The following is a 25,932-nucleotide window of genomic DNA, read 5'->3' as shown; positions in this document are numbered from 1 at the left end:
TATCTTTTAGCCAGTTCTCTATCCAGGTACAAATACTATGTTCCAGGCCAACATTACTTAATTTAACCAGTAACCTTTTGTGTGGCACTGTATCAAATGCTTTTGCAAAGTCTAAGTAAATCACATTCACTGCCATCCCAGAATCGAGGTCTCTACTTACATTCTCGTAAAAAGAAATTAAGTTAGTCTGGCAAGATCTATTACGCATAAAACCATGCTGGCACAAACTCATAGTATTATGATTTGCTATGAAGTCCAGTATCTTATCCTTTATTAACCCTTCGAAAAGCTTTCCTACCACTGACGTCAGACTAACTGGCCTATAGTTTTGAGGCTGAGAACGGGATCCTTTTTTGAATAGAGGCACCACATTAGCAATTCGCCAGTCTCTCGGCACTATGCCAGATCTCAATGAATCCTGAAAAATTAAGTAAAGAGGTTTGGCAATCACAGAGCTAAGCTCGCTAATTACCCTGGGATGAATACCATCTGGCCCTGGACCTTTGTTAATCTTAACATGTTCAAGTCTCTTTTGAATTTCATCATGTGTGAACCATGCATCATTAGTTGTATTTCTAGAATTGGGACTGTTAAGAAGGAAACCTTCACTTACTGGTTCCTCATTTGTGTAGACAGATGAAAAATATGAGTTCAGAATCTGCGCTTTTATTTTGTTTTCATCAACCAGCTGACCCCCCTCTGATAGCAATTTTAGCTTGCCTTATAGCTTCTTTGCATGATTTATTGGCCTCCTTGTACCTTATAAATGTTTCGGCTGTACCAGCTAACTTGAAAGCCTTAAAAGCATGTCTTTTCTTACCCACCTCAACACCAACGCTTCTATTGAACCAAAAAGGTTTTGCTTTGCAACGACGTTCCTTGCTTACAAGTGGAATATACTGACAAGTATATTTATTAAGCAGCATTTTAAAGACTTCCCATTTTTGTTCTGTGTTTAACCCTGTGAAAAGCATTTCCCACTTAATATGTTGCAGAGATGCCCTTATACTGTCAAAGTTTGCACGTCTGAAATTTAGTGTTTTAGTTACTCCCTTATAGAATTGCTTCTGCAACAGAATCTCAAAGGAGACCATGTTATGATCACTATTCCCTAAATGCTCACCCACACAAATGTTAGAGATGAGTTCAGTATTGTTAGTTATTACAAGGTCCAAAAGAGAGTAGTTCTTGAACGAGCTGGAATAAAAAGTTGTCATTCAGCATATTTACAAACCTACTAGCTTTTTCTGTCTTAGCAACCCCATTACCCCAGTCAATGTCTGGATAATTGAAGTCACCCATAGTAACAACTTGACCCAGCTGTGAAGCCGCTTGTATCTGCAAGAGTAGCTGGGCTTCATACTCAAAACTTATACGAGGTGGTTTATAGCATACACCAATGATAATTCTTTTTGTTACCTTTTGCCCAGTCAAAATCTCTACCCAGAGTGATTCTACACCCTCACCAGTGCCAGCTATTTTTATTTCTTTAGCGCATGGCTTTAATTCAGGCTTTACATACAGACACACTCCTCCACCCTTTTTAATCCCTCTGTCCCTCCTAAAAAGGGTGTAACCATTTAAATTCACAATCCAGTCACATGTTTCATCCCACCAGGATACTGGCAAACTTATATATGACTCCCCCATACAGTAAGGAGATACTAGACTTGATATTTACCAAAATATCACTATACCTCCCAAGCCCGCCCTTTATTATAGGGGGACTGGAATACGGTGATGAACCTGCAATTAGATCGACACCCTTCATTAGCACAGCAGCCTGGTCCACTAAAACGATGGACGGAAGCTAGGGCTCCTAGACATATGGAGACACAAGTACCCCCTTGAAAGGCAATGGAGTACCTAATGAGAGCCTTTTCAGACCATGCTCCTATACAACTGGTTATCTGCACCACTCCAAAACAAGGGCATTCTCCTTGGAGACTATCCCCCCTGTGGCTCAACAACACTGTGGCGACAGAATGTATGTGTGTCTGAATATACATCATACTGGGAGGTCAATAAAGGGTCCTGCAGCTCTAACATGGTCTGGGAAGTGTCCAAGGCAGCAGCCCGTGGCACTCTCATTTCAGAGATTTCTGGGGTATGCAAGGAAGCCAAACAAGCTGTCGCTGAAGCTGAGGAAGGGGTCCGGGTAGCTGAAAGAACACATAGCGAGAGGGAGGATGCCACTAATCACCTCACCTACAAACCAATCATACCAATGAAGGCTCCAGACTTATGGCCGCACTAGATGCCACCAAAGCCTTCGACTCGGTTGAATGGCCATATTTATGGAAAACCCTAGAGAAATTTGGCATAGGCCCAAACTTCATAGCTTGGTTTAAGCTCCTCTACCTAACCCCAGTCGCACAGGTCCGATTAAATAATACTCTCTCCAGGGTCTTTTCACTCGCTCGGGGCACTAGACAGAGTTGCCCTCTCTCCCCCCTCCTTTTCGCTTTAGCAATAGAACCATATGCCATCATAGTCAGTCAGACGCCTCAGATCACTAGCTTTAAATGTGGGAGACTAGAGGAGAAAATAGCTCTATATGCGGATGACCTCCTGTTATTCCTGGCCGGCCCGTATGACTCACGCATGCACTCTACCTAGCTGATAAGTTCAGTACATATAGTGGCAGAGTAATAAATAAAGGGAAGTCAGTCCTATTTACCTTGAAGGCTGGACAAAAGGAGGGTGTGGTGCAAGGGCTACGCTGGGTGCCCAGTTTTAAGTACCTAGGGGTGGTTGTCTCACTGGACGCACATAATTATGTAGCAGAGAATGTTGACCCCGTGATCCAGAGTTCTAAAACCACTATTAGTCACTGGGCTAAATTACCACTAACTGTAGGGTTAATCTATTTAAAATGGTATACTTACCCAAATTCCTATACCTTCTGCAAAATGCCCCGACATGGATAACCCCACAGATCTTTAAACGCATAGCTGTCATTCTATTCCCTTTTATTTGGCGAACAAGCCCCCCAGAGTCAATAGGTAAACACTTATGGCTCCATTAGACAAAGGGGGACTAGCTCTTTCGCACTTACAATTGTACTACTATGCAAGCCAACTGGCTTTTGTTCATAATTGGTTCAACCTTGACCCTGAAAACTCATTCTCAAACTCATTCTCTGGAGGCAATTAGAAATACACCCTATAGGAAAACCAAAGACACCCCCGAGCTGCCTCTCACTATAAGATGCCCGCAAAAGGCTTGGGTACTAGCCACTACAGCCATTGCCAAAACTGCAAATAAATTATATTTGGGTTGAAGCTGATTTTAAAATTCTTTAGAAATCGGGTGAAGAGTGGAAAAATCTTTCATGTTTCTGCAGCAGAGGTTGTATTAAATTAAATTAATATTGGAAGTAAATATTTTCACTGCAATTGTACTTTTTCTAAACTTGAAAAGCATTAACAGATTATTATTTTCCAAACTTTATTAAGAGGCACTAAAGTGTGTAAAATGCAGTAATTATTGCATAGGTGAGAAGCATAATTTGGGGGAATAAATTATACCATAAATTTAAATGTAGCATATACATGTTGAAGTCCAGAAATAAATGAAATGTCCTGGAAACAATTGCTAAATAATGAAATATTTTATTATAACACATTTTTGTAGAACATTTCCTATTTTTAAATTTTATGTTCTGATTAAATTTCCTTTTTTGGAAAGCATTCGTTCTTCATTTTGGATGAAAGCGGATGTTTTCTCTTTTTGTAACTGACACTGCTAACATATTGTTTTCCCTCTTCTTTGCCCTTCACCTAAAATGTCTATCTGCTTTTTCATCACAATATGAAAGTCTGTGAACTTCAATTCTACCTGTTTGTCTCTCAGTTCACTGCTTAGGGTTAAATAGTTAAGGAATGAACACAGTGCTTCTTTGAGGAGAAAAACAAGGACAAAGCAATCACAGTGTGCTGGATGATCAGGGGCCTCATTTCAGGTCTCTGTTATATGTAGTGACAAATGTGGGCTAAGGCCCAGAATAGCAATTCTCTTTCACATGGGGAGCAAAATTTTCTTTTTGCTGGCCCGAAAATTCCTAAAACTGACCCTGGCTGTGGCTGAGGCCTTTATAGACTGAAAGAGTAAAAATGTGTACTCTCTCAGTCTTAGTCTCCAGCAGTAAACTAGTTAAGATTTCGCCAAGCACTTCAATAAATTTTCATTGAGGAAATTGATTTTTTAATGACAAGTCTTATCTTAAAAAAGGTGGGTTGGTTGGAAACCAAAAACAAACCTGAATTGTTATGTATCGAAATGCATGGCACAATTTATTTTCTCCAAAAAATACCCGACCCCCCCAACCTCCCGCCCCACAAAGTCAAAAAAACTTCTAGCCGATAAAAAACCTATTATATCAAATGCCAAAATATTAAAAGACAAGATTGTCATAACTTATTGACATTGCTGGGAAAGATAATGACAGATATTAATGACTGTTTCCTGTAAGCTTTAACAGACATAGCTTGCTGTCCATGAGAAGTACTGATGCAATACACCACCTTGTAAGAGCAGTGACCTTTGAGTGCACAAATTAGCAAAAAAAAACAAAAAACAGTATTAGTTAAAGTGTCTCTAGTCTACTGAAAAACAAATGCTCAAAGCACTCTTTGAAGAATATTAATTCTGTAATACAAACAAATAGGTTTTCCAATCTATTGTCCTATTAAAAGTTATTGTGAAATATGTAGAAGGCAACAAAAGGTGACCAAGTAGAAATTCTTACCTTTGCTCAGCTGCATTGTATATCTCTCCCCTTTGACAGCTACTGATTGTGACAGGGTCAAAATCATGGAAGGAGCGTAGGGCCACCCCAGAGATGGCCACAAAATTAGAAGTAAAGCTAATGAGGACAGTTTGGCTGTGGTAGAAAGGGCGACTGAGGTCATGCATCACAGAAATCACCAGAGGATTGTTTCTGCAGCTAAGAATATGGACACCTGCCATGGAAAAAGAAAATAGAGAGACATCAGAAATGTGTCTTCCTTTCCAACATTACAGGCCAGTGCTTACTGGCAGATGCCAGGTCAATTACCAAAGTTATGAAATGTGGCTGGCAACCAAAAAGCGAGATGAAATTAAAGTGAGTGAAAATTAATTTCATGTCATTATTTGTGAGTTAAGCCCTACCAAGCTCCAGTGTTTTTAAATGTCCCCTACAAGTTTGGATAATATTTCGTAAAATGCCAACACCAGCAAATTGCATTGGTCATTACATTGACCCCCATCAAATGTAAGAATTGTTTGTTTAATAGGACACTATAAGAAACAGTGCCGGGCCACCCTACCAGGCACCCTAGGTGACCTGCCCGTATACATCCCCTCCCATCCGCAGACTGCACACGCACAAATGAGCGTGTGTATGAATGAATAGATATGCAGAGTCTTAATGAGGATGGGTGGGGACAGGGGACCGGATTAGGGGTAGGTGGTAGAGAAGGTAAATGCCTGGCGCCCCCCCCCCCAGCTTTGCACCCTAGACACTTGCGTCTTCTGCCTACTCCTAGTTCCAGCCATGATTAGAAATGGCATACATGTGTTTCAGACCTGCTTGGATAACAGGTTTCCAGATAATAGATTTGAACACATACAGCTAGCCAAATGATAAAAAGGGGCATAAATTACCCATACTACCTTAAACCATTGTTCTAAGTTATATTATTACATAAATTATACAAAAGATTTTATTTGATGTAATTATACCCAAATCGTGTAGTTGTTCCTTGGTATCGATTAACTGCACACTTAAGGTCTCTGGCTTGTGCTCATTTAAATTGGTCCCATCCGTCACTAGGTGGACAATAACAGCAGCAACTACGACAGGTCGACTAAAGTAGGCCTGTAAAAAAAAAACTGAGTTTGCCAAGACAGTTTTCAAGTAACCTTGACTTCTATATTTTAGGTTTGAGAAAAAAGTTATATATACGTGCAAGTATGGGATTTGTTATTCAGAATGCTCAGGATGCATTTCCCACATAATATATCTTTCTGCAAATTGGATCTAGGATTAATTATATCTTAGTGTGGATCAAGTACAAGCAACTGTTTTATTACAGAGAAAAAGAAAATCATTTTTAAAGATTTGGATTATTTGGATGTGGGAGAAGGCCTTTCCATAATTCGGAGCTTTCTGGAAAAGGGCTTTCCGGATTACGGATCCCATACCTGTATCTCCAAATATTAGAGTTTCACAATTATTTTGCTACATTAATCATATTCTATAAAGCATTATTGAAGGGTGCCATCATTGCAAACATTAAACTATGGAAATAATATAATGATGTTGACTGTCTAACAATACAGGTTGCATACCTATTATGACATGGCAAAAGAATATAGTATATAAAAATCATTAAAACGCAATGAAACAGGTTTAATTAGAAGTGAAGATGTTGGTTGCTACAAAATGTATTCACAAATTGTGTAAATTAATGTTTTGAGATTTTTTAGGACAGTGATCCCCAACCAGTAGTTTGTGAGCAACATGTTTTTCCCCAACCCCTTGGATGTTGCTCTCAATGGCCTCATAGAAGGTGCTTATTTTTTAATTCCAGGCTTGGAGGCAAGTTTTGGTTTTTATAAAAAACAGATGTACTGCCAAATAGAGCCTCCTGTAGGTCAGTCCACATAGGGGCTATCACAACCCTTATTTGGCACCACCCAGGAACATTTTTCATGCTTGTGTTGCTCCCCAATTCTTTTACATCTGAATGTTGCTCATAATATCATACTGTTTTTTTCATCAAACTGACAATTTAGGATTCATGGCACGGATTTATTGGAACATACCTTTAACCAGAAATTTACATGATAAGTAACTGTGCAGGGATACCAAGCATATTGGGACAGTGCATCATTCAGTGCAATCACCTTGGTCCTACAAACCTGTTACAATGATACAAAAGTTATTTAAGCAACTAGGCAAAACCATAAAAATGAATAAAAAGAATAGTCATTTTTCAACATGGTTAAACATAACACAAACATTTTAAAATTATCCTTAGTCTCAGTTTTCTATGTTTACTTTTGTTTTGTTTTCTGGTCACCCATATCTGTACCATGCTTTATACAACAACTTTCTGTATGTATAATTTTTTTTGTATTATTTAAAGTTTTTGCATTTACATAGTAATTCAAAATAACATTTAGATCATAATTAGACAATATAAACAAACATATGGCCAAGATAAGGCTATTAGAGAAAGAACACATAAGAACAAAGAAAAATAAAAAAAGTAATATAAAAAAATAAAATAAAAAAATAAACAAAAAAAATATGTATATAATATGTATAATTTTAATGAGTGCAACACTGAAGTTAACACATAAGTCTTGCCCTGAATTCTCCTTAGTTCCAATTCTGCCTGCCCTTCTCAATCTGTGCCATTTACAAGGTTAGTGCTCCTTTATATCAGAACACCAGGCATTAATAAAAAAAAAAAATAATAATTCCCAGGTTTATTTAATTATTCACAATATATTTTCAGGGTGATCAGTTAACAATGCTAATCAGACATTACTATGAAATCCATCATACAAACATATTACGTGACAGCATTTCTCTTCAAGTTATGAAAAAAATTTTAAAAATGGCACAGTCACAGCTTTTACAAGGTGTATTTCCTGCACATAGAATTTAGTGGTATAAAACACTTTTCACTTCACACTTTTCTAGATAGGGCTGGAACTAGGGGTAGACAGAAGAGGCAGTTGCCTAGGGCACAATGATAGGGGGCACTGGGCAGCTGCCTCTAAAATTGTCTTCTGCCCACCACCCCGTGTTCGCATCCCTCAGTCTTACTCCCCTCCCTCCTGTCACCCCTCCCTCCTGCATACCTCCTAACTGTCCCATTTTCAGCAGGACAGTCCTGCTTTTGACAGCTCAACCCTCAGTCCCGTGTTTGTACTGTAAATTCCTGACTCTGCACAGCCAGAACAAGAAACAAAGTTTCTAACTTAATTGGCTTTTGGCAGAGCGCCCAGAACAGCCACCAGGTGCAGCTAAGATACTTGTAACAATTGAACAAAAATGGGCGTGGTCAAAAAGTTCACTGCTCTGTGCTCGCTAAATTTTTTGTCCTTCTTTTCATTTCCAAAATGTTGGGTGGCATGCTCCTGTCACCCTCCCCTCACTCTCTCACCCCTCCGCAGCCCACCCATCCCCTTTGTCAAGGTCAAGCGCAGGGGAGGGTTTGCCAGCCGGGTTGCCTAGGGTGCCTGGCATAGGCGGATTTTCAGTAAGGCAATCTATCCGACACCTGAAAAGCAAAATATGAGTATGACTGCAAACCTTGTGCTGCTGGTTTTCTCCTCTAAGTCTAAGTCCCAGTAAAGTTGAAATCCGATTGGCTGGAGAGGGAACGTCGAACCTCCCAGCCAATCTAATTCCAGAGGGTTTGTACTGGGTTTTCTACTCTGAGGACTGAACCAGAAGCATGGAGAAGAGATGTTAAGGAGTTCTGCGAATGGAATAATTTCTGTAAGATTCATTTAACAGGCTACCGCTGCTGACCCAGGAGGTAAAACTCCCCCAAACTCTCATTACATTAAAGGAGAAGGAAAGCCAAAAAAATACTTAAGCTCTAAGTGTTGCCAATAAATAGTATATATATTTACCAGCAAGCATTCCCTCATTAGTTTTGCCCTTAATCTTTTTGCTGCAATTTATTTTTTAAAAAGTTAAAACATGTATTAAAAAGCATACCCTTGTTTCTGTCCAGAAAAACGTCTGGATAGGGCACACGCATGCGCAATAGTTTCCAGCCGTGCCGTGCTCATGCGCACAAGAATCTTTTATAGCGATGACTATGCTCCCCCTGCCTCATAAATTACAAGCTGACCTTCTGCCCCGCCTCATTAATTACAAGCACCAATAGCCCGTGCAGCTTCTCCGTTGCTAAAAAAACTATCTTTGAAGCTGAGGAGGGGAGCTTAAAAGAAGGCAGCCAGCTATCTGGTCTGTCTGTGAGGTCTGTAGTCACTTGTGGGTCACGCAGGGGGCGCATGTGCAGTAAAGGGCGGAAGTGATGCTCATTTTGAAAATGGCGGCGCCAAATGTTCACAGAGCCGAAAGTTCACATCGCAGGTGCACAAAAACTGCAGGGATAAAGGAGTTCTTAATGTGGTGTTTCAGAAGGGGGCCTGATGGCAAACCTTATGATGTAGGTGTCATTTTTTTTGTTTCCTTCTCCTTTAAGAGAATACATGTTATAGATCTTAAGCATGATTCTGCCCCCTTGTATCTGAAACTGCTATTTTATCTGCTCCTCTCACTACCTTTATCTATCCTACAGACCATTTACTGGGCAGTTCCATAATAAAAGCATTAACCCTTTTCTTGCCATACGCTTTCATGTTGTTTTTCAACCAAAGGTGAAATCCATACCCACAGAGCATTAAACATTGGTTAATCTATGACTGCCTCCTAGTCCCCCCACCATTCCTCTGGGCCCCCTGGGGGCCTTCCAACTCAAACTTATGCCACTACAGTACAAGCTGTAAAAACACGATATCTGAAAAAGGGGTCAAGTGATATGTCTGTTCAGCAGTGTATTCATCCTGATATTTGTTCTCATGGTATTGAACATAGAAGAGGCACTACAACTTACTTATCCCAACAGGAACACAAATATAAATAATTGCCTGAAAAAACATAGTAGGAGAAATGTAGTCATCCCATATGTAGCTGGAGTGTCAGATTTTCAACAAACACAACATCCCTGTGTTTTTCAAACCTATCAACACACTGCGACAAAAATTGGTACACACAAAGGATCCAACACCCAAAGAAAAACAAAGCAATGTGGTATACGCAGTCCAGTGTATCGAGGAGTGCACTGATTTATACATTGGGATGACAAAACTATTTCTCACCAAGCGAATGGCTCAGCATAGGAGGGCGACCATTTCTATACCTAAAAAACAAGGCACACTCTTTTGAGGATAACAATGTCCAAATCTTGGATAAAGAAGACCACTGGTTTGAAAGAGGTGTGAAAGTGGCGATTCATGTCAAGATGGAGAAATCATCCCTAAACAGAGGCAACAGCCTTTGACACCACCTGTCTGCTAGATACAATGCTGTTCTAACATCTTTTCCTCCGGCATTCCAGAACACGTCACACATCTATTCATGCAACTCTCAAAAGTAAGTATGCAGAGGACTTCCACATCAGTTAAACTAAAGAAGCTGCTCGGATGTGTAGTGAAATGTCTTCAACGATTAAGCCACAAATCCAGTTTTTATTTGTGAAATAAACATTAAATTTACCCCAATATATGTTCTGATCTTTATTACTGCATCCTGCGATGTGATTTGTGGGTATAATACATGACATTTTCACTGTATTTATCCTGTTTTATTTTTTAGGAGGTTATACAAGATGGAATTAACATTTAATTTATCCTACATCATTTATTCTGGGGGTAACACATGAAATTAGCACAGGGGGACATTATAAATGAAACTGGTAAGTCATTTACCCTGGCTGCATCCCTAACACTAATGTTCATGCATCTCATTAGATAAATTGGTCTGGTATATCAGTATCAATAGCGTTGGGGGTCAGTACCTACTAACTTACAATTTCTGTATTGTGCCTGGTGTCAGTGCCCAGTACCTCTCACTGCATATAAAATCATTGGGTAAGTATCCACTGCATCTCTTTGTATCCTTTGACTAAACAGGTTTAATTAAAGTCAATAAGCTGACACCAACGATGCATCTTTTTTTCAACCAAAAATGACTATGCTGCTATGTCACAGCATTTAATGTTGTTGGGGTGTAAGCACAGTCTCCCACTGTAAAAAATGTAGTTAGGGTGTCAGTACTCACAGCCTTTCGTTTTATATAAGTGCTTGGGGTGTCAAACCAACTACTATCATTGTATAATTTGATAGTGATGCCAATTTCTGTTATGGTTTAATGTGCTGGAGATGACTGACACAGTATACTAGCTGTCTGCCTGTCAGTAAATGCTTACCAGGGATATACCTATTCCAGTGCTAATTAATCAGATTTCTGTAATTGTTGGGTGCATAGTTGGACCAATAGTGGATCTGCTACATCTAACACTGGCTATAAGTCAGCCTGTATATTACCCAAACAAAAAATCCACTTTCCGCCTATGGCACCTGGCCGCACTGGCCCGCCCCTGATATAGGCTAACTTTCTCAGATTTCTGTTTGTAAATACTTTACTTTGTAGTTTAAAATAGCACTAAGAAACCCCCTATAGATAAAACAATTCGTATATATAAAAAAATCTTTATCCCAGTCGGGATCTATAATTTAAAATTTAATATTAAAAAGGAGGGACCTCTGTTCTCTGCTGTGCATAGGTTGATATCACGCCATGGAAACTTTGCGTCCTGTATCATCATGCCTAATCTTCCTGAGCAAACTTCAATTCAAACTTTCTCAAGAAAGACCTTGTACACTATGCAGCCAGTTTACCAATGTTCATATTCTCTTTTTTGTTTATTTAAATCAGTATTTTTTAGTTCTAAAAATCATAGATTACACCAATTACTCTAAACCATGAAAAATATGTGCTTTATAAAATGAAAAAAAAAAAACAGGAAAAACGCTTTGCCATGTAAAAGCTGCTAAGTTCATGTACAAGTCTGTGGAAGCTGTGGAAGCATTTGTTTTCTGTTCTTAGCAGTTTTCAAGTTTTTCTACAGATTCATTTGAACAATGAAAACAAGGATTTCAAATATATGTGTGATAGTGTGACTCAAAGTATGACTATACAATAAACTTTATGCATAAATTTATAGCAAAGTAGAAAAACCAAAGTAGAAGAAAGTAAATGTTTTTGAAGGCCAAGTCAATCAGACAGTTCATGCATGGAAGCCAACTAACATTCCAGAGTTGAAGCTTCTGTAAGGAGAAATTGGCTTAAAGTTACTCCAAGCCTATGTGCCAGGACTCAACAAAAGTTACCAGTCCAGAAATGTTTAGTTGCAATAACTGGTGCCTAGTAATGGACACCAGCTTCTGAAGGTAAAGGTTCACATTCTTTTGAAATACTCAAAAATGTAACTGGATAATTTACCTCAATAAATAAATGAGAAAGCATTGTGTTTTTGATCCATTTAATTAGGTTCGCAATTCACCAGCTTACTTGACGTCAAAGTCGTATAAAGGACAATGGCAGATGGTCCCTTTAACAATTGGAACATTGTTTTTTACCTTCAGGATTCTCTATAGTTTCGGACTGTTTGCACTCAATAAATTTGAGTTTTTGAGGCAACGATTCAGTAAAATCACACGATCTGAATTGACGTTAGATTTTGTTGCAGCAAGTTTTATTGGTAAATTACAGGGATTTGGGAATTTCATTGTTTTTTTAATAAAGTGAGAGAAAGTAAAGTTTTAGTATATAATCCCTTATTCTTTCTTATGTGATTATTAGAAGTGAGCCTTCTGACTTATGCAATCATGATGGATCAGGCTGGTATTTGTTGGAGATGAAAAGAACTATGAACTATGGGAGACAAAGTTTCTAAGCCACATGTGCCTGATGAATCTTAAAGAAACCATCCTGCATGAACCCACAGACTTGGATGAGGACAGAAATAAGAAAGAGAAGGCATGCTAAATTGATTACATTTTTGGATGATAAAAGTCTGTCTCTGATTATGAGAGAAGAAGCTGATGATGGAAGGAAAGCACTTCAAATCCTGAGAAACTACTATGCTGGGTAAGGTAAGCCACAAATAATTAGCTTATACAGAGAGTTAACATTTCTTCAGAAAGCTGCAAATGAAAGTGTCACAGACTATATAATACATGCAGAAATTACCATTAGCCATTACAGCACTGAGAAATGCTGGAGAGACACTAAGCGATGGACTGTTGATTGCAATGATTCTAAATTAATCATTTAAACCCTTTGCTATCCATATCACACAAGGTGATGGAAAAATGACTTTTACTGAGTTTGAAATGCAGTTAAGAACTTTTGAGGACACTGAGAAATACAGTAAAGTTCAAACTCAAACTGATGTGTTTGAGGAGGTCCCAGTATCTGAAGTTGAGAGTGCAGAGGGCAATGATAAAGGCCACATTCAGGACAGCCATTGTACAAGATACCCCAAAATGACAGAAAAGCCCCTCAGTACTTAGATGACTATGTACCGGGTCCTCGGTAAGCTGACTGGGAGATCGGCAATTTCCGTGTAAATCTGCACCGAGGGGAAAGTATAAAATAGGACAGTTAGCCTGGGGAGAGGAGGGAGGAAGGTCTACCTGGGGTGGGGGGTACTTGGTTTTTTACAAATGGGTTGAATTCTCATTTAAGCCACATCTGTGACTGCGGTAAAGCTATGGCTTCTCTAAAAGTTTGTGGTACAGCATGTGCTCTGTAACAGTAGTCAATGTTTGTCAGTATCTGATCATTACGATATGAAGCACAACAGGATTGATTTCTTGGAAGTCAAAGAAAAAAACCACAGTCTTCTTGCGAGGTTGAATATATACAGTAACACTGGCTACTACCACACAGGAGAGTTTATATCTTGTGCAGTTACTCAAAGAAATGGACAGCTACTGTCAATATGAGACAGTAACATTTTTTGAAGATAATAAAGGTGCAATAGCTCTTGCAAAGAACCCAGTTTGTCATCAAAGGTACAAACATGTTAATATCAAATACCATTTTCTTAGATCTGTACTACGCGAGGGAAAGATAACTGTTGAGTATTGTTCCACAAACAAAATGGTAGCAGATGTTATGACTAAGCCAGTAACAAAGTTTAAACTGGGAGAATTAGTACATTACATATTTGGAGTATAAACAAGTGTACTATACATTTATGTTAAATATGTCTTTCTGTAATATTAGAGCAAGTGGGGGTGTTAAGATATGTATTAATGAGTGTGCTCTCATTCAGATCCCATACTGATCTGATACTGATACAGTGTCACGTGACATGATCTTTGTCTACTAATGCACACTTGTTGATAAAGTTATGTTATGATAAGCATGGTGTCTGTGTGCAGTTTCTCCTCTGTCTAAAAAAAAGCTGCAGGCTCACGTGAGATTGAGCTACCGGTTATCCCATCTCTTAAGCAGAATGGCAACAAAGAGAAAGATCACAGATTTTAGGTGGGATTAGATATTGACGCTCACTAAAGCTGTCACATGGCCTATAAAAGTAAATGTCTTAATATTTTTCATAAAATGCCAACCAAATCAACCCAATCAGTGATGAAGGAGCAATAATTTTTGTATTTGTTTTCCCATAAGTGTACCCTATCACTATCCTTAATCCATTCTTGCACAAAATAATGATGTTATTAGATACTATGACAGAATTTTAGCATATTTTTACTTCCATAAAGTACAAAATAATACTCCTCACAAGCAACCATTTAAAATGACACAAATTCCAAATGTGCATTGTATTGGTTTCAAAAGTTGGCAAATTAGTAGCTATAGCTTGCAGACAACTTCCCTTCATTGAAAATCATCACTAGTAATTACTGTATGCTTATTTTAGGTCATGCTTACAATTTTCTTGTAATCACTATGCTAAAAGGATGGGAAAATTAAAGGGAAACCAATCAAAAATATAAATATATGTATTTTGTCTGAAAATCTGAAGAACTATCAATTTGTTGTAGTCATATACACAGATTTAGTTTAACAAGTATTACATTAGAAGGTGCTGCTTGTCTCTGACCACAATTGGGTTGGGTTGGGTTGCATTCCACCATCTTGACCCTGACATATTTTAAGGGGCCTATCTATTAAACCTCAAATTTTTCTCACTGAGTATTTAAAGAAGAAAAACAAATTTTTCTTCTAGATTTTTTATGCTCCAAAGCTGCAAAAAAATTGAAACCAAAAATACTCCAGCTAACATCTGTCATGTAAGTAAGTCCCTCTAACAATTGGAACATATTTTTTGCCTTGTGATTGTCAAACGTTTTGAACTGTTTGACACTGTTTTTCGTTCAATAATCCGATAAATTTGAGTCTTTCTTTGAATAATGCCAATAATTACAGTTTTTTGGGCATCAATTTGAAAAAGCCAATTTTTTGTCGCAACTTTTCCGCATGGACAATTTTCAATCTGAAATGTAAATTAAGCCAGATTGTGGTTGGGAGTCTGGTTGAATGTTGATTATTAAAAAAGTCTAATTTTAATAAATAGCCCACTAATTGAAGGAACAGTTAATCATTTATACCTACATAAATAGGCCCCATCTAAGAGACTGGAGTTGCACAGGACATCTTCTATAAAATGAAGGTCAGGCTTTCTTTTCCCTGTCTTTCCTACTTTCACATATTATTAACAAGGTTACCTACATAATCATCAATGTAGCAATCAAAAGTAAAGAAAGATGAAAATAGCAGTTCAAGAATAAACATTCTTTACCATATCTTGTCCTTTTTAAAACATAAGTATGTATTTGAAAGGCTTCATCCTGGCAGTCAAAATAACCCACAATTCCCCAGATGCATTCCTGAATTATACAGTATGTTCTGAAAAGAACTTTACATTTTTATGCTAGATGAATACTTGTTCAGATTAGATGTTCCTTCTATTGAAACCTTTCATGAATTGTTATGTCTGCTAGAAAGCCAGCCAACTGCTTTTACTGCTGGGAATGGGAAGGTACCACATGCAGTGTGCAAGTGATGAAGCAGTCTTCATTTGAAATACTTGTTATTTGATAGTTCTGGCATAAAGGAGTTTATTTAGGATGAGAAGAATAAATGTGCGGCTTGGAATAGTAAGCAGCATTCCTGAAAAATACTATTCTACACATTTGTGTATTTTGTGGCTTTGTAACTTCATTAAAATCTTGGATTGTTCTATTTAAATACTTTCCTTTTTTTCTTTTAACTCCACATCATGCAGTGCGATGTTGTGGGATTGTTGCTGGCCTTTACTTTGGCAGTTTGTGTATTTATGTCGAAGACTGACTGGTTGTCTAAAAAACGTTAAGATTTTTTGTGTTTTGTAAGGACAAAATAAAGAGAAAAACACAACAGAGAAAGCCGTAGTTTATAATTTTAAGAATATGTTAACCAGTGCTCTTGCATGCCACACATGTTCCCGCGATAAGATCAATTCAAAGCAGATGTTTTTAAGACGATTTTGGCTATTTCCAAAGGGAAAATAGAAAAAAATAGAAAATAAAGGTCTGTATATTCTAAGCTAAATTATCTGTTTTACCAATTTACATTTACACCTACTGCATATAAAACTACATAATTTGATTTAAAACTAGCTGCATGTGATATGACCCAGATACACTCAGAAATGTGAAGGGGTAGTTCACCTTTACATTAACTTTTAGTATCTTATAAAATGGCTTATTCTAAGCACCTTTTCAATTGAACATATTTTATAGTTTTTTTTAATTATCTGCCTTCTTCTTTTTGACACTTACCAGCTTTTCAAATGACCCCATCTAATAAAACAAATGTTTTGTAAGGCTGTATTGTTACTTTGTTAATGTATTGTTACTTTTTTTTACTAATCTTTCTATTCAGGAATTTCTTATTCATATTCCAGTCTGTAATTCAAATGAATGCATAGTTGCTAGGGCTATTTGGGGCCTAGCAACCAGATTGCTGAAATTGCAAACTGGAGAGCTGCTGAACAAAAAGCTAAATAACTCAAAAACTACAAATAATAAAAAATGTTATGATATAATATGGCCACTCAAACCACCACCAACCGGAGTGCAGGCTCTGTTAGCCTGCACCTTTTTTTGGGGCTAATATTTAGCCCAGGTGCCCTTCAAGGGGCTAATTCATCAATGGTTATTAGATATTTTTTAATCAAACATGCTTAGTTCTATTCAAACCAAAGAGCACATTGTTTGGATGGAAATAGAGCACATTGTTTGGATGGAAATATTTGTATTACTCCACTAACTTGAGAATTCTCAATTCTTGACTTGCTTTACCATTGTAGTCTATGGGAAATTTGCTCAATGCAAAAAGAATCATAAACACCTCATTTAAAAAAATACAAATAAAAGCTGGAAGTGCTGAAAAAATGCTGAAGAAACGTTCATTCTCAGTTGCCACACTTCCCCGCTGGTAACTCCAGTTGGGGACGGGGCCATGACATTACAGGGGCATGACATAACGATCACATGACAGATCGAGTCAATAACGTGTCTGAGGTGTGAGGATGCTTTCAGGGGGTCAGACCTTCAAAACATCAGGCAATCCGGATCAACACAGAACAGGTGGCAACCCTATTCTCAATCTCATTTATGATGTATATATACAAATCAGTATCATATTACATATTTTGCAGTTGTGTAGACAACAGCAGTATTAAAAACTGCTACATCTGATGGACAGTTTTTTTTCTTACCCTAAATTATGTTATCACGAAGTTCTAAAACATATCAAGCTTTGTTCCTTAATTTTAACATTTTGGGACAAGTACAAAGTAGATGAGCTACAATGACGCGCTATTACAAAAGCATGAAAACAATTCCATCATAAAAAAGCCTTTCACGAATAGTACAGTACTTCATAAAACTGTGTTTTGTTTAGTTTTTAAAAAGCCACTTGCAGCTTTCTTGCTGTTTTAACTATCTTGATCATAGACTTGGCAAATGGCCAGTTTTTTCTCAGACCTATTTTTCTCCATTCTTTGAACCTACATTATTTCTTTTTTAAATCTTAAGCAAGGAAAATATCTATTCCTGTGAGGATCCAAACATGTGTAGCCATTTATACAGAGACAGCTAGAAATGCTGTGCAGGTCCATGTAATGCCTGTGATCAGACAAAGGGGTTCTTATTAGTATCTTAACTAGTAACTGGGCCCCACAGCAAATTAATTTTAGGGCCTCCAACATATCCAGATCTTGTCCTGTACTACCAATATATATATATATATATATATATATATATATATATATATATATATATATATATATATATATATATATATATATATATATATATATATATTCAAAATGCTCAATAATTAGGGCCTCATGGGACCTACTATACCTCCTGGCCCCAGACCCAGTTTTGTGGACAGGCCACCAAGGCATTGGACGTAAACATGCCCCTATGTCGTGCACGCTGACATCACGCGCTGGCGCAATGAAGTCACGTGCTGTGCGTGTGATGTCACTCTGCAGTCTTCCTCTGCCCACCTACCCCTCATCCCCTCAGCTCAGTCACCGGATTTCCTTTGGAAATCCATGGTGGAGGGTGGGGAGGGTTTTTAAAAAAACAAAACCAAAGAAAATATGCACCCCGAGGCCCGCCCCCAAAATTATGCCGCCCTAGGCACAGGCTCTATATATAAATACGGCCCTGGGGGCAGCATGCTGCCCAACCACAACCTTTTTAGTTCAAGAACACTGGGGATGTGCTGAAGATACAATCATTTCTTAAATTCCCAGTACTCCGGTTCCGATGATTAAAATTTGCCGTGGGCCTGGGGGCGCCCTCTGAAGCCTCACAACAGCAGACGCCAATGACTGTAGGAGATGTTAGAATTTTAAATAAGAAAGAGGAAAGCACTCCAATGCAGATTTACTGCTGTGATAAGTGTTTATTGCAGACTGACAGACACAACATATTTTGGGCCTTTAGTGCCCTTTCTCAACACTTGATGCAGATACAGTTAAGGTTAGTTAATCTGTTAGTAACGGGTCCATTACAGCTCATCACAGCTATTTGAACAAACCGTTTATATATAAGTATAGACAATCAATAATGATGTGGTATTTATATAGTGAATAAAGTACCCCCTATTGTAAAATATAAGGATATTATAAGTCACTGAGGAGTTCCATGATCTGCTTTTATACAGGTCATGGAACTCCAAGGTTACTTCTAATATCCTCATATTTTCCAACAAGGGGTACTTTATTTATTATATATTTTAGTGAGTCATGTGACAAAAATGACATCACTATTCACCGTTTATAACTGATCACATCACTAGTCACCGTTTATAAGAAATAATTTACACGATATTCATGGCTTTTGTATATTATAAACTAATACTTTACTTAACCCACATCATGTGTTGGACCCTTTACTACTAAATTATGTATAAATCATTTATTGCTGATAATTTGAATGAGCTTTTTCAACTATTTATTGTTAAACAAATGTCCTATTTTATATTAAAGATGTTTTCAGCAGTAATTAACACTCCACCCTCCCCGGGTGCAGGCTAGGTGCAGGCCGTGCAGCCCCCCCCCCCAGCCTCCTCCAAAAGTCCACAAGAGAGTGCGAACACTGGTGCAGTCACACCACCTGCACCACCGGTAGTTTCACAACTGGTTTTCAGTCTGTAGTCCTACAGAGAGCCATGAAAAACATGTAACCAGCTTATCTTCATGTTTAAGTATTACACACATTGTATTCTACTGAGTTATCTGTTATGTAACCTAAGGGGTTTCTCCTTTTTCATCTTGAATGGCTACCGTTATGGCTACACAGGAGATTATTTATATAAATTAAAGAAGTCTTTCTGAAGCAAACACATAATTGTGACTAACATGGGCAACAGATCATTACATTTTAATTAGTTTCTGCTTAAAGGTTCACCTTTTTTGAGGGGTGAATGTAGCCTTCTAGATTAGTACGGTGGATGAATGCCTGGTACCATACCTGTGTTGCTGCTGGCTGACCAATCACAACCCACCCTGGGCACTGCTGTTCACTCTGGTGTGAGACTGAGACGTTTGATGCCCATTGATCCAGAAATCCTTTTGGTGTATAAACACCACAGTCCTTAATGCTTGTCATTCTTTCAAACTCCTCACAGACTCCATCGCCATCATGAAAATAGCATTTGCTGGGCTCATCTGCAATGGAACAGACGTATTTATTTCCAGGTAAGACTTTATCTTTTCAAAACATTTATTAAAACATATATAAAAAACATAAGTTATTCTGGGGTACGTTAGAGATAGAAAACAATGTTTAATTATTCTTTTAAAAAAGGCTCCCGTTTTATGTAATAAATAAACTTTGTGTCTTTCAATTCCAGGTAATTGATGCAGAAGATGCAGTAGTCCAGCAGCAGGGATAGAGAAATTCAGAAGAACCCAGGGCTTCTAAGCAAAGTTGTTTTGTTTCTTGTTCATTTGCATAACATTGATCCTATTGCCAGCCAATCCAATTAAAGCTTTGCAAAAGAATTAGGAGCAGGAGCAGGAGCAGGCGCATGCCGCAGTAGTGTAGTCCTCATTTTTTCAATGCAAAGTCCTACCATCTTGCTTACATTTCCACAAAGATGGCCAAACCCCTTTTGGAAAACTTTTTACTCCTCCCCTTTTTTATGTGTTTAGGGTTGCTACCTTTGTGCGGCTCCTGATCCAGACAGGGGGCGGGGCCATTACATCACTGGGGCAGGTCAGTGAAGTTTGGGGATGGGGCGTACTTACATGAGCAGGGCCTATGAAGTGGCCATCAGCGATTGGCTGATCACCATGTCAATCAGGAGAGAACCTGCCCGGTTTTCCCTTGGTTATACGTGTCAAAGCTATCTATACTGCAAATTCTTAATCAGAGCTCTACAGCATAAGGAGATGCAATCCATTCCCATTATAATGTAAATATTCTCCATAATCAAAGATTCTTAAATCATACTATGCCAAAGCATTTTTCTAATTCACATTTAAAAATGGCATGTCTTAAATGTTGGTACATATTGCTCTTTATTTTTAATAATATATTAGTTGGTGTCAATATAAAGAGCAGAGTGTTCCCTGAGTTTGTCTACACAAGAGGGCACCGCATTGACTTATGAAGGAAAGTATAACAAGAAAAGACCTTGTTTACTATCCAAATGTTCTCCTCAAGTGCTGATAAATCTAATATGATCTTGATAAGGTTGTGTGTCCCTGGCAAACAAAAAAACTTGGAAGCTGCTCAATCTGATTGATTGATTTTCACAACAGAAAAATAGGGCCTTTGAGTTGCTGCAGACTAGGCTAATTTGTTCTTAATTTTGCCCAGGACCACTGTAATAATGCCTGCCAAGGTTAGCAGTGCGTTAGGGAGGATACGTACAAAAAGACACAGAAACTGTCCAGCATGGCTTTACTCCCAGTTTACTAGGTTCCTGATTTCCGAACAGGTTGGTGTGCCTCGTTCCCAGTACACAGAGCCCAAGTACAGCTTATCCTATGTCAAAACAATAATTTTGCTAATACATAGTTCACCAGAAGAGAAAACAGGATATGTTATTTGAGTAAACCAGGCTGTAACTGAAAAAAAAATTTTTTTAGCCAGAAAAATAGCTTGACAATTTGATGAGAGCATAAATATTCTTTCCTTGTCACTGTTGACATGCAAAGGCCAACAAAAATCCTATTCAGGTACAAAGAGGCCAATGGCCAAGTCACCTAATTCTGCTTCATACAGGTCTCCAGCTACAGGAAGCAGACAGTCAGGATATGAACCTATCTGACATGGGCATCCTTCCACAACACAGAACACTGCATAGACATCTATGTGCCAGGTCTTTAAAGTCCTTAAGAGTGGCCACATTACTGAGAGCAAACACAAGTTTAGCATCCTGTTATTCTGCTCTAAATACAGAACTAACCAGCCGATTATTTTTCTTTTATACACAGATGAATACATGCATTTTAAAAAACATATAACAGCACAAAGGGCCAGGCAAAAAACTTATTTTTAATCTTCTCTGTTTATCTAGGGAGAGTTCCAACAACAGGTTTCATGCCACATCGTTATCTGTCCGAGAAAAAGGGACAAATATGTGCAAGCATAGTCTCAAAGCTTTGAATTCATGGAGTATTCTTAATCCCTCCAAATCTCTCTTCTCGTGCAATGTTTAGGAGGCCAAATTGTTTATTATTGCTTCCAAGGCTTTGATACAGATTAGGACATTTGCATTTTACTTTCAACAAAAGTAAGCTTTCTACCTCCTGACCGACAAATATTTGCTTTTCAGAATTACCTTCTCTATATACCCTAGGGACCGTCTTCCCACAGTTCATCTTAATTTGAGTTATCTCTGTTAGAAAATATTTAGCATTCTTCCGAAGCCCCCCACCTGACCCCCGTTCTGTATTTCTTTTAGTTGTACTCAACTTCCTTTTTATTTTAATAATGTGTTTGTTTTTTATTTTGTTGTAACGGTGTACACTAATATTCTAATTTGCCACATCTGGTTGCAGTTTTAGACTGGTTTTGCTAGACTACTGACTTGTGTGATCATGTAGAATATTAAAGCTGACCTAAGGTCATCTTAACCACCCATGGTGCTAGTAACAAATGTTTCTACACAGATATGTAGCTAGACACTGTGTAGATAATGCTTAGATACACACTATCTGTCTTGGAATTTTCCTGTGATAATTCTTAGTGTCTTCTTTACAGGAACAAAGGCACATATACAATATAAGATGTGCCAGAATCTTAAGAGCTGCAGAGTAGTGATGGGCGAATTTTCAGCCGTTTTGCCAGCGAAATTTGCAAAACGGCGACAAATTTGCGAAACGACACCGGTGTCCATTTTTTTTACGCCAAATTTATTCGCCAGCGGCAAATCGCACAAATTTGACGTGAATTTGCACCTGCCGAATAAATTCGCCCATCACTACTGCAGAGAAAAGAGGGTAGAAATATCATAGCTGTTAACTCTAAACCACGGCCATTGATGTATGTATTGAAGGGGTTGTTCAACTTTCAAACACTTTTTTTCAGTTCAGTTGTTTCCAGATCGTTAACCAGAAACAAAGGCTTTATAAACTGTTTTCCATTTTTTGTTTACCAAAATGGAAAATGGATTAATGTTCCTGGTAGAGTCCTGCATCAGGTCAGGTACCCGTGGAATACCCGAAATATGATTGGGATAATTCTTCATTTGCCCAGTGTGCAGGTGCCCCGCGTGTACCCAATCGTCTGCAGTGGGGGGGGGGGGGGCTAAAGGAGACCAATGCAGGGCCAATAGCTAAAATAGCTAAATAGCTAAAAATCCAAGTGTCCTAATGGTTAAAAACGCTCGCTGTGATGCCACTTCCTGTCATTGTGACGTCACTTCTGGTTGGCATGAAGAACACTGTGGGTAGCAGGTCGGGTGAAAATTTATGGAGTACGGGTTGGGTGCGGGTTTTAAAAAACAGACCAGTGCAGGGTCTTGCAGCTTGCAGTCTTGCAGTTCAGTAATCCAGGTGCAATTTCTGACCGGTTACAATTTGCTAAATTAGTTGCTATAATTCTCAGCAGCATCTGTGGAATATTAACAACTGTTCTCTTAATTCTAACAGCTGCCTTTAATGAAACTCAGGGATTCAGCTCAGCAGGGCCAAATATAAGACATGCATCAACTTATGTATTGTTAAGAACAGTTACAGTTGCTTTGGAAGACATAAAGGCACAAATTAAACTTTAAATTTCAATATTAGAAAAATTATGACTAATAGAAAATAAATTGGAAAAAAAAAATTCCAATCCCACTCAGCTTTGTCCAATGATAACTTACAACATATAATATATATACATACACCATAATAAGATAAACGCCAATTAATTATTATTATGTTAGTTTACTATGAGCTAACAAATTAGCTTTGCAATGGAGTTCTGCAGAGATTCAACGTAAAGCTTTCATACATTTTTAGATCACAATAAAAAACACTGGTAATACATCGCAAATGTGTATTAATTTGCATTGAGATCTGGTGAATGGGAAGGCTACAACATGTGCTTTCAATTTTTTTCATGCTCAGAAACATATTTTGTGACCAATCATGCACAATGTACTACGGAATATTCATCTGGGAACATTCCACTTTACATTTTAACTGTAATAAATTCTAATGTACTCACAACTTGAATGGGTGGTTATTTATTAAAAAAATTGAGCGTCTAACATTCGATTAAATAGGATCGACCTGAAAATTCAAATCAAATTCGAATTGAGTTTTCCTCTGAAAAAAAACCTTGAATGTCAGAAAGGCTATTAACATCTTGAAATGGTTCAACGGGCCTCTGACATTGACTTCTGGGCAGGTTTTAGGTTGCGAAGTATGAAATTAGAACTGTTTCCATGGTTGAGGTGTAATAAATCTCACATTTGAATTCTAATTGGTGGGTTTAAATTGGAAACTGTGAGTTTAGTTCGCATTCAAACCATAGTAAATCTGCCCCATAATTAATCCATATTAGAAGCAAAACCATTCTATTGGGTTTATTTAATGTTTACATGATTTTATAGTAGAGTTAATGTATGAAGATCCAAATTACATAAAGATCCATTATCTGGAAAAACCCAGGTCCTGAGAATTCTGGATAACAGGACCCATGCCTTTACTTTGGAGCTACTGAACTCATGCATACATTTCATAGAAAATAACCAATAAAATAACTTCAGCTGTTCATGTTCATTCTTTTACCAGCATTTTCATGTTTATTCGTACTATTTCACATGTTCCCATCACGTTGGCTCAAAAGAAAAAAAAGAAGGTTGATGATCAACCCTGGCTAACTTTTCTTCTTTTAAGATTGTGTTCTTGGAAGACCAGGGCAGCCTGACTGAGTGAACATGCAGGTCCCCGGAATAGGATGCTATAGCTTTATAAGATTATAGGGGGGCCAAAAGTAAAACAAACGAAACCCTAATTAAGTTATAGTGATGAGTGCCTGCAAACCATATAAAAAACTTTGCCAAAGTTTGAGACAAAATGTACCTGTCAACAATAGAGCCAGAAATGCTGTGTGGGAGGAGAACATTCAATTTGTTTTACAGCTAGCATCAGACAATAAACTAGTGGTCCTGGCAACATTAAGTGACGCAGATCTTCTATCACGTCCTTTTTTCACAGATCTTATGCTTTATCTAAATATTTATTGTACTCCCATTCTCATTAGATGATGTCAATGGAGAATATAGAGATAACAGCCTTCCAGACAGGGCAGGCAGATCTTCTTTCCCATTGCATTATTTGCTTAAATTAGGTTGAAATTAAGCCACTATGCTTTTCTTTATCAAGTGCTTCAGTCTTATACATGTCTTAACTTAAAAAGAGTTGTTAGTGATAGTGAAGAGATAAGGGTGGTCTAGTACTCTTAGGTGGCAGAACATTTTATCAACATTATAAGACGTGTACCAGCCAAACACTGTAATGAAAATCAGACTGCTGAATGACATGAGAGTATTTTATTCTATGCCAGAGGTAAATTGAGAACTCAAACCCATTCCAACATTCCAATATAGTTTGTTTGATCTTATTGCACGATAATCATCAAACAATACAGAGTCCTACTGATTTAGCACACTGGCTTATAGCTTCGGATAAAAAATATGGAAGTCTTAATGTTAGGTAATTTCTGTTAGCATAAAACAGAAAGTACTCAAAAAATACAAAGTACAGGTAAGGTACTAGTTATCCAGAATGCTCGGGACTTGGGGTTATCCGGATAACAGATCTATCCGTAACTTCGATCTTCATATATTACCAATTCTAGAAAATCATGTAAACATTAAATAAACCCAATAAGCTGATTTTGCTTCCAATAAAGATTTATTATATCTTAGTTTGGATCAAGTACAAGCTACTGTTTTATTATTAGAGAGAAAAAGGAAATAATTCTGAAAAAATTGGAGCTTTCTGGATCACTGGTTTCCAGATAATAACTTTATATTCATATTAAAGCAGCTATAGACCCAAAAAAGAATGAGAATCTACAGAGAATTCTCTTCTACTTCATTTTCTACTTTTCATTCCATAGTAATATCTCTGAGGGCTGTGGCACCCATGGGTATGAGGGCTGTGGCACCCATGGGTATAATGAGGGCTGTGGCACCCATGGGTATAATGAGGGCTGTGGCACCCTATGGGTATAATGAGGGTTTTTGCACCACTGGGTATAATGAGGGCTATGGAACCCATGGGTATAATGGGTATAGCTCTGCATATG

At 37.9% G+C, this 25,932-nt stretch overlaps 1 protein-coding gene across 1 annotated transcript in view; it reads right to left on the bottom strand.

Moving 5' to 3' along the window:
• LOC108700041 (pappalysin-1) overlaps positions 1–25,932 on the bottom strand; it is a 212,755-nt gene that overhangs the window by 76,505 nt on the left and 110,318 nt on the right. Inside the window, exons 10-13 of the mRNA XM_018232903.2 lie at positions 19,648–19,844; positions 6,814–6,909; positions 5,728–5,863; positions 4,751–4,964 (exon numbers count right to left, since the gene is read on the bottom strand). Of these exons, the coding sequence (XP_018088392.1) occupies positions 4,751–4,964; positions 5,728–5,863; positions 6,814–6,909; positions 19,648–19,844 (643 nt within the window). The remainder of the gene's footprint in view (positions 1–4,750; positions 4,965–5,727; positions 5,864–6,813; positions 6,910–19,647; positions 19,845–25,932) is intronic.

This window comes from Xenopus laevis, chromosome 8S (assembly GCF_017654675.1).
Source record: "Xenopus laevis strain J_2021 chromosome 8S, Xenopus_laevis_v10.1, whole genome shotgun sequence".
Classification (NCBI taxonomy): domain Eukaryota; kingdom Metazoa; phylum Chordata; class Amphibia; order Anura; family Pipidae; genus Xenopus; species Xenopus laevis.
This window is presented reverse-complemented; position numbering and strand designations above follow the sequence as displayed.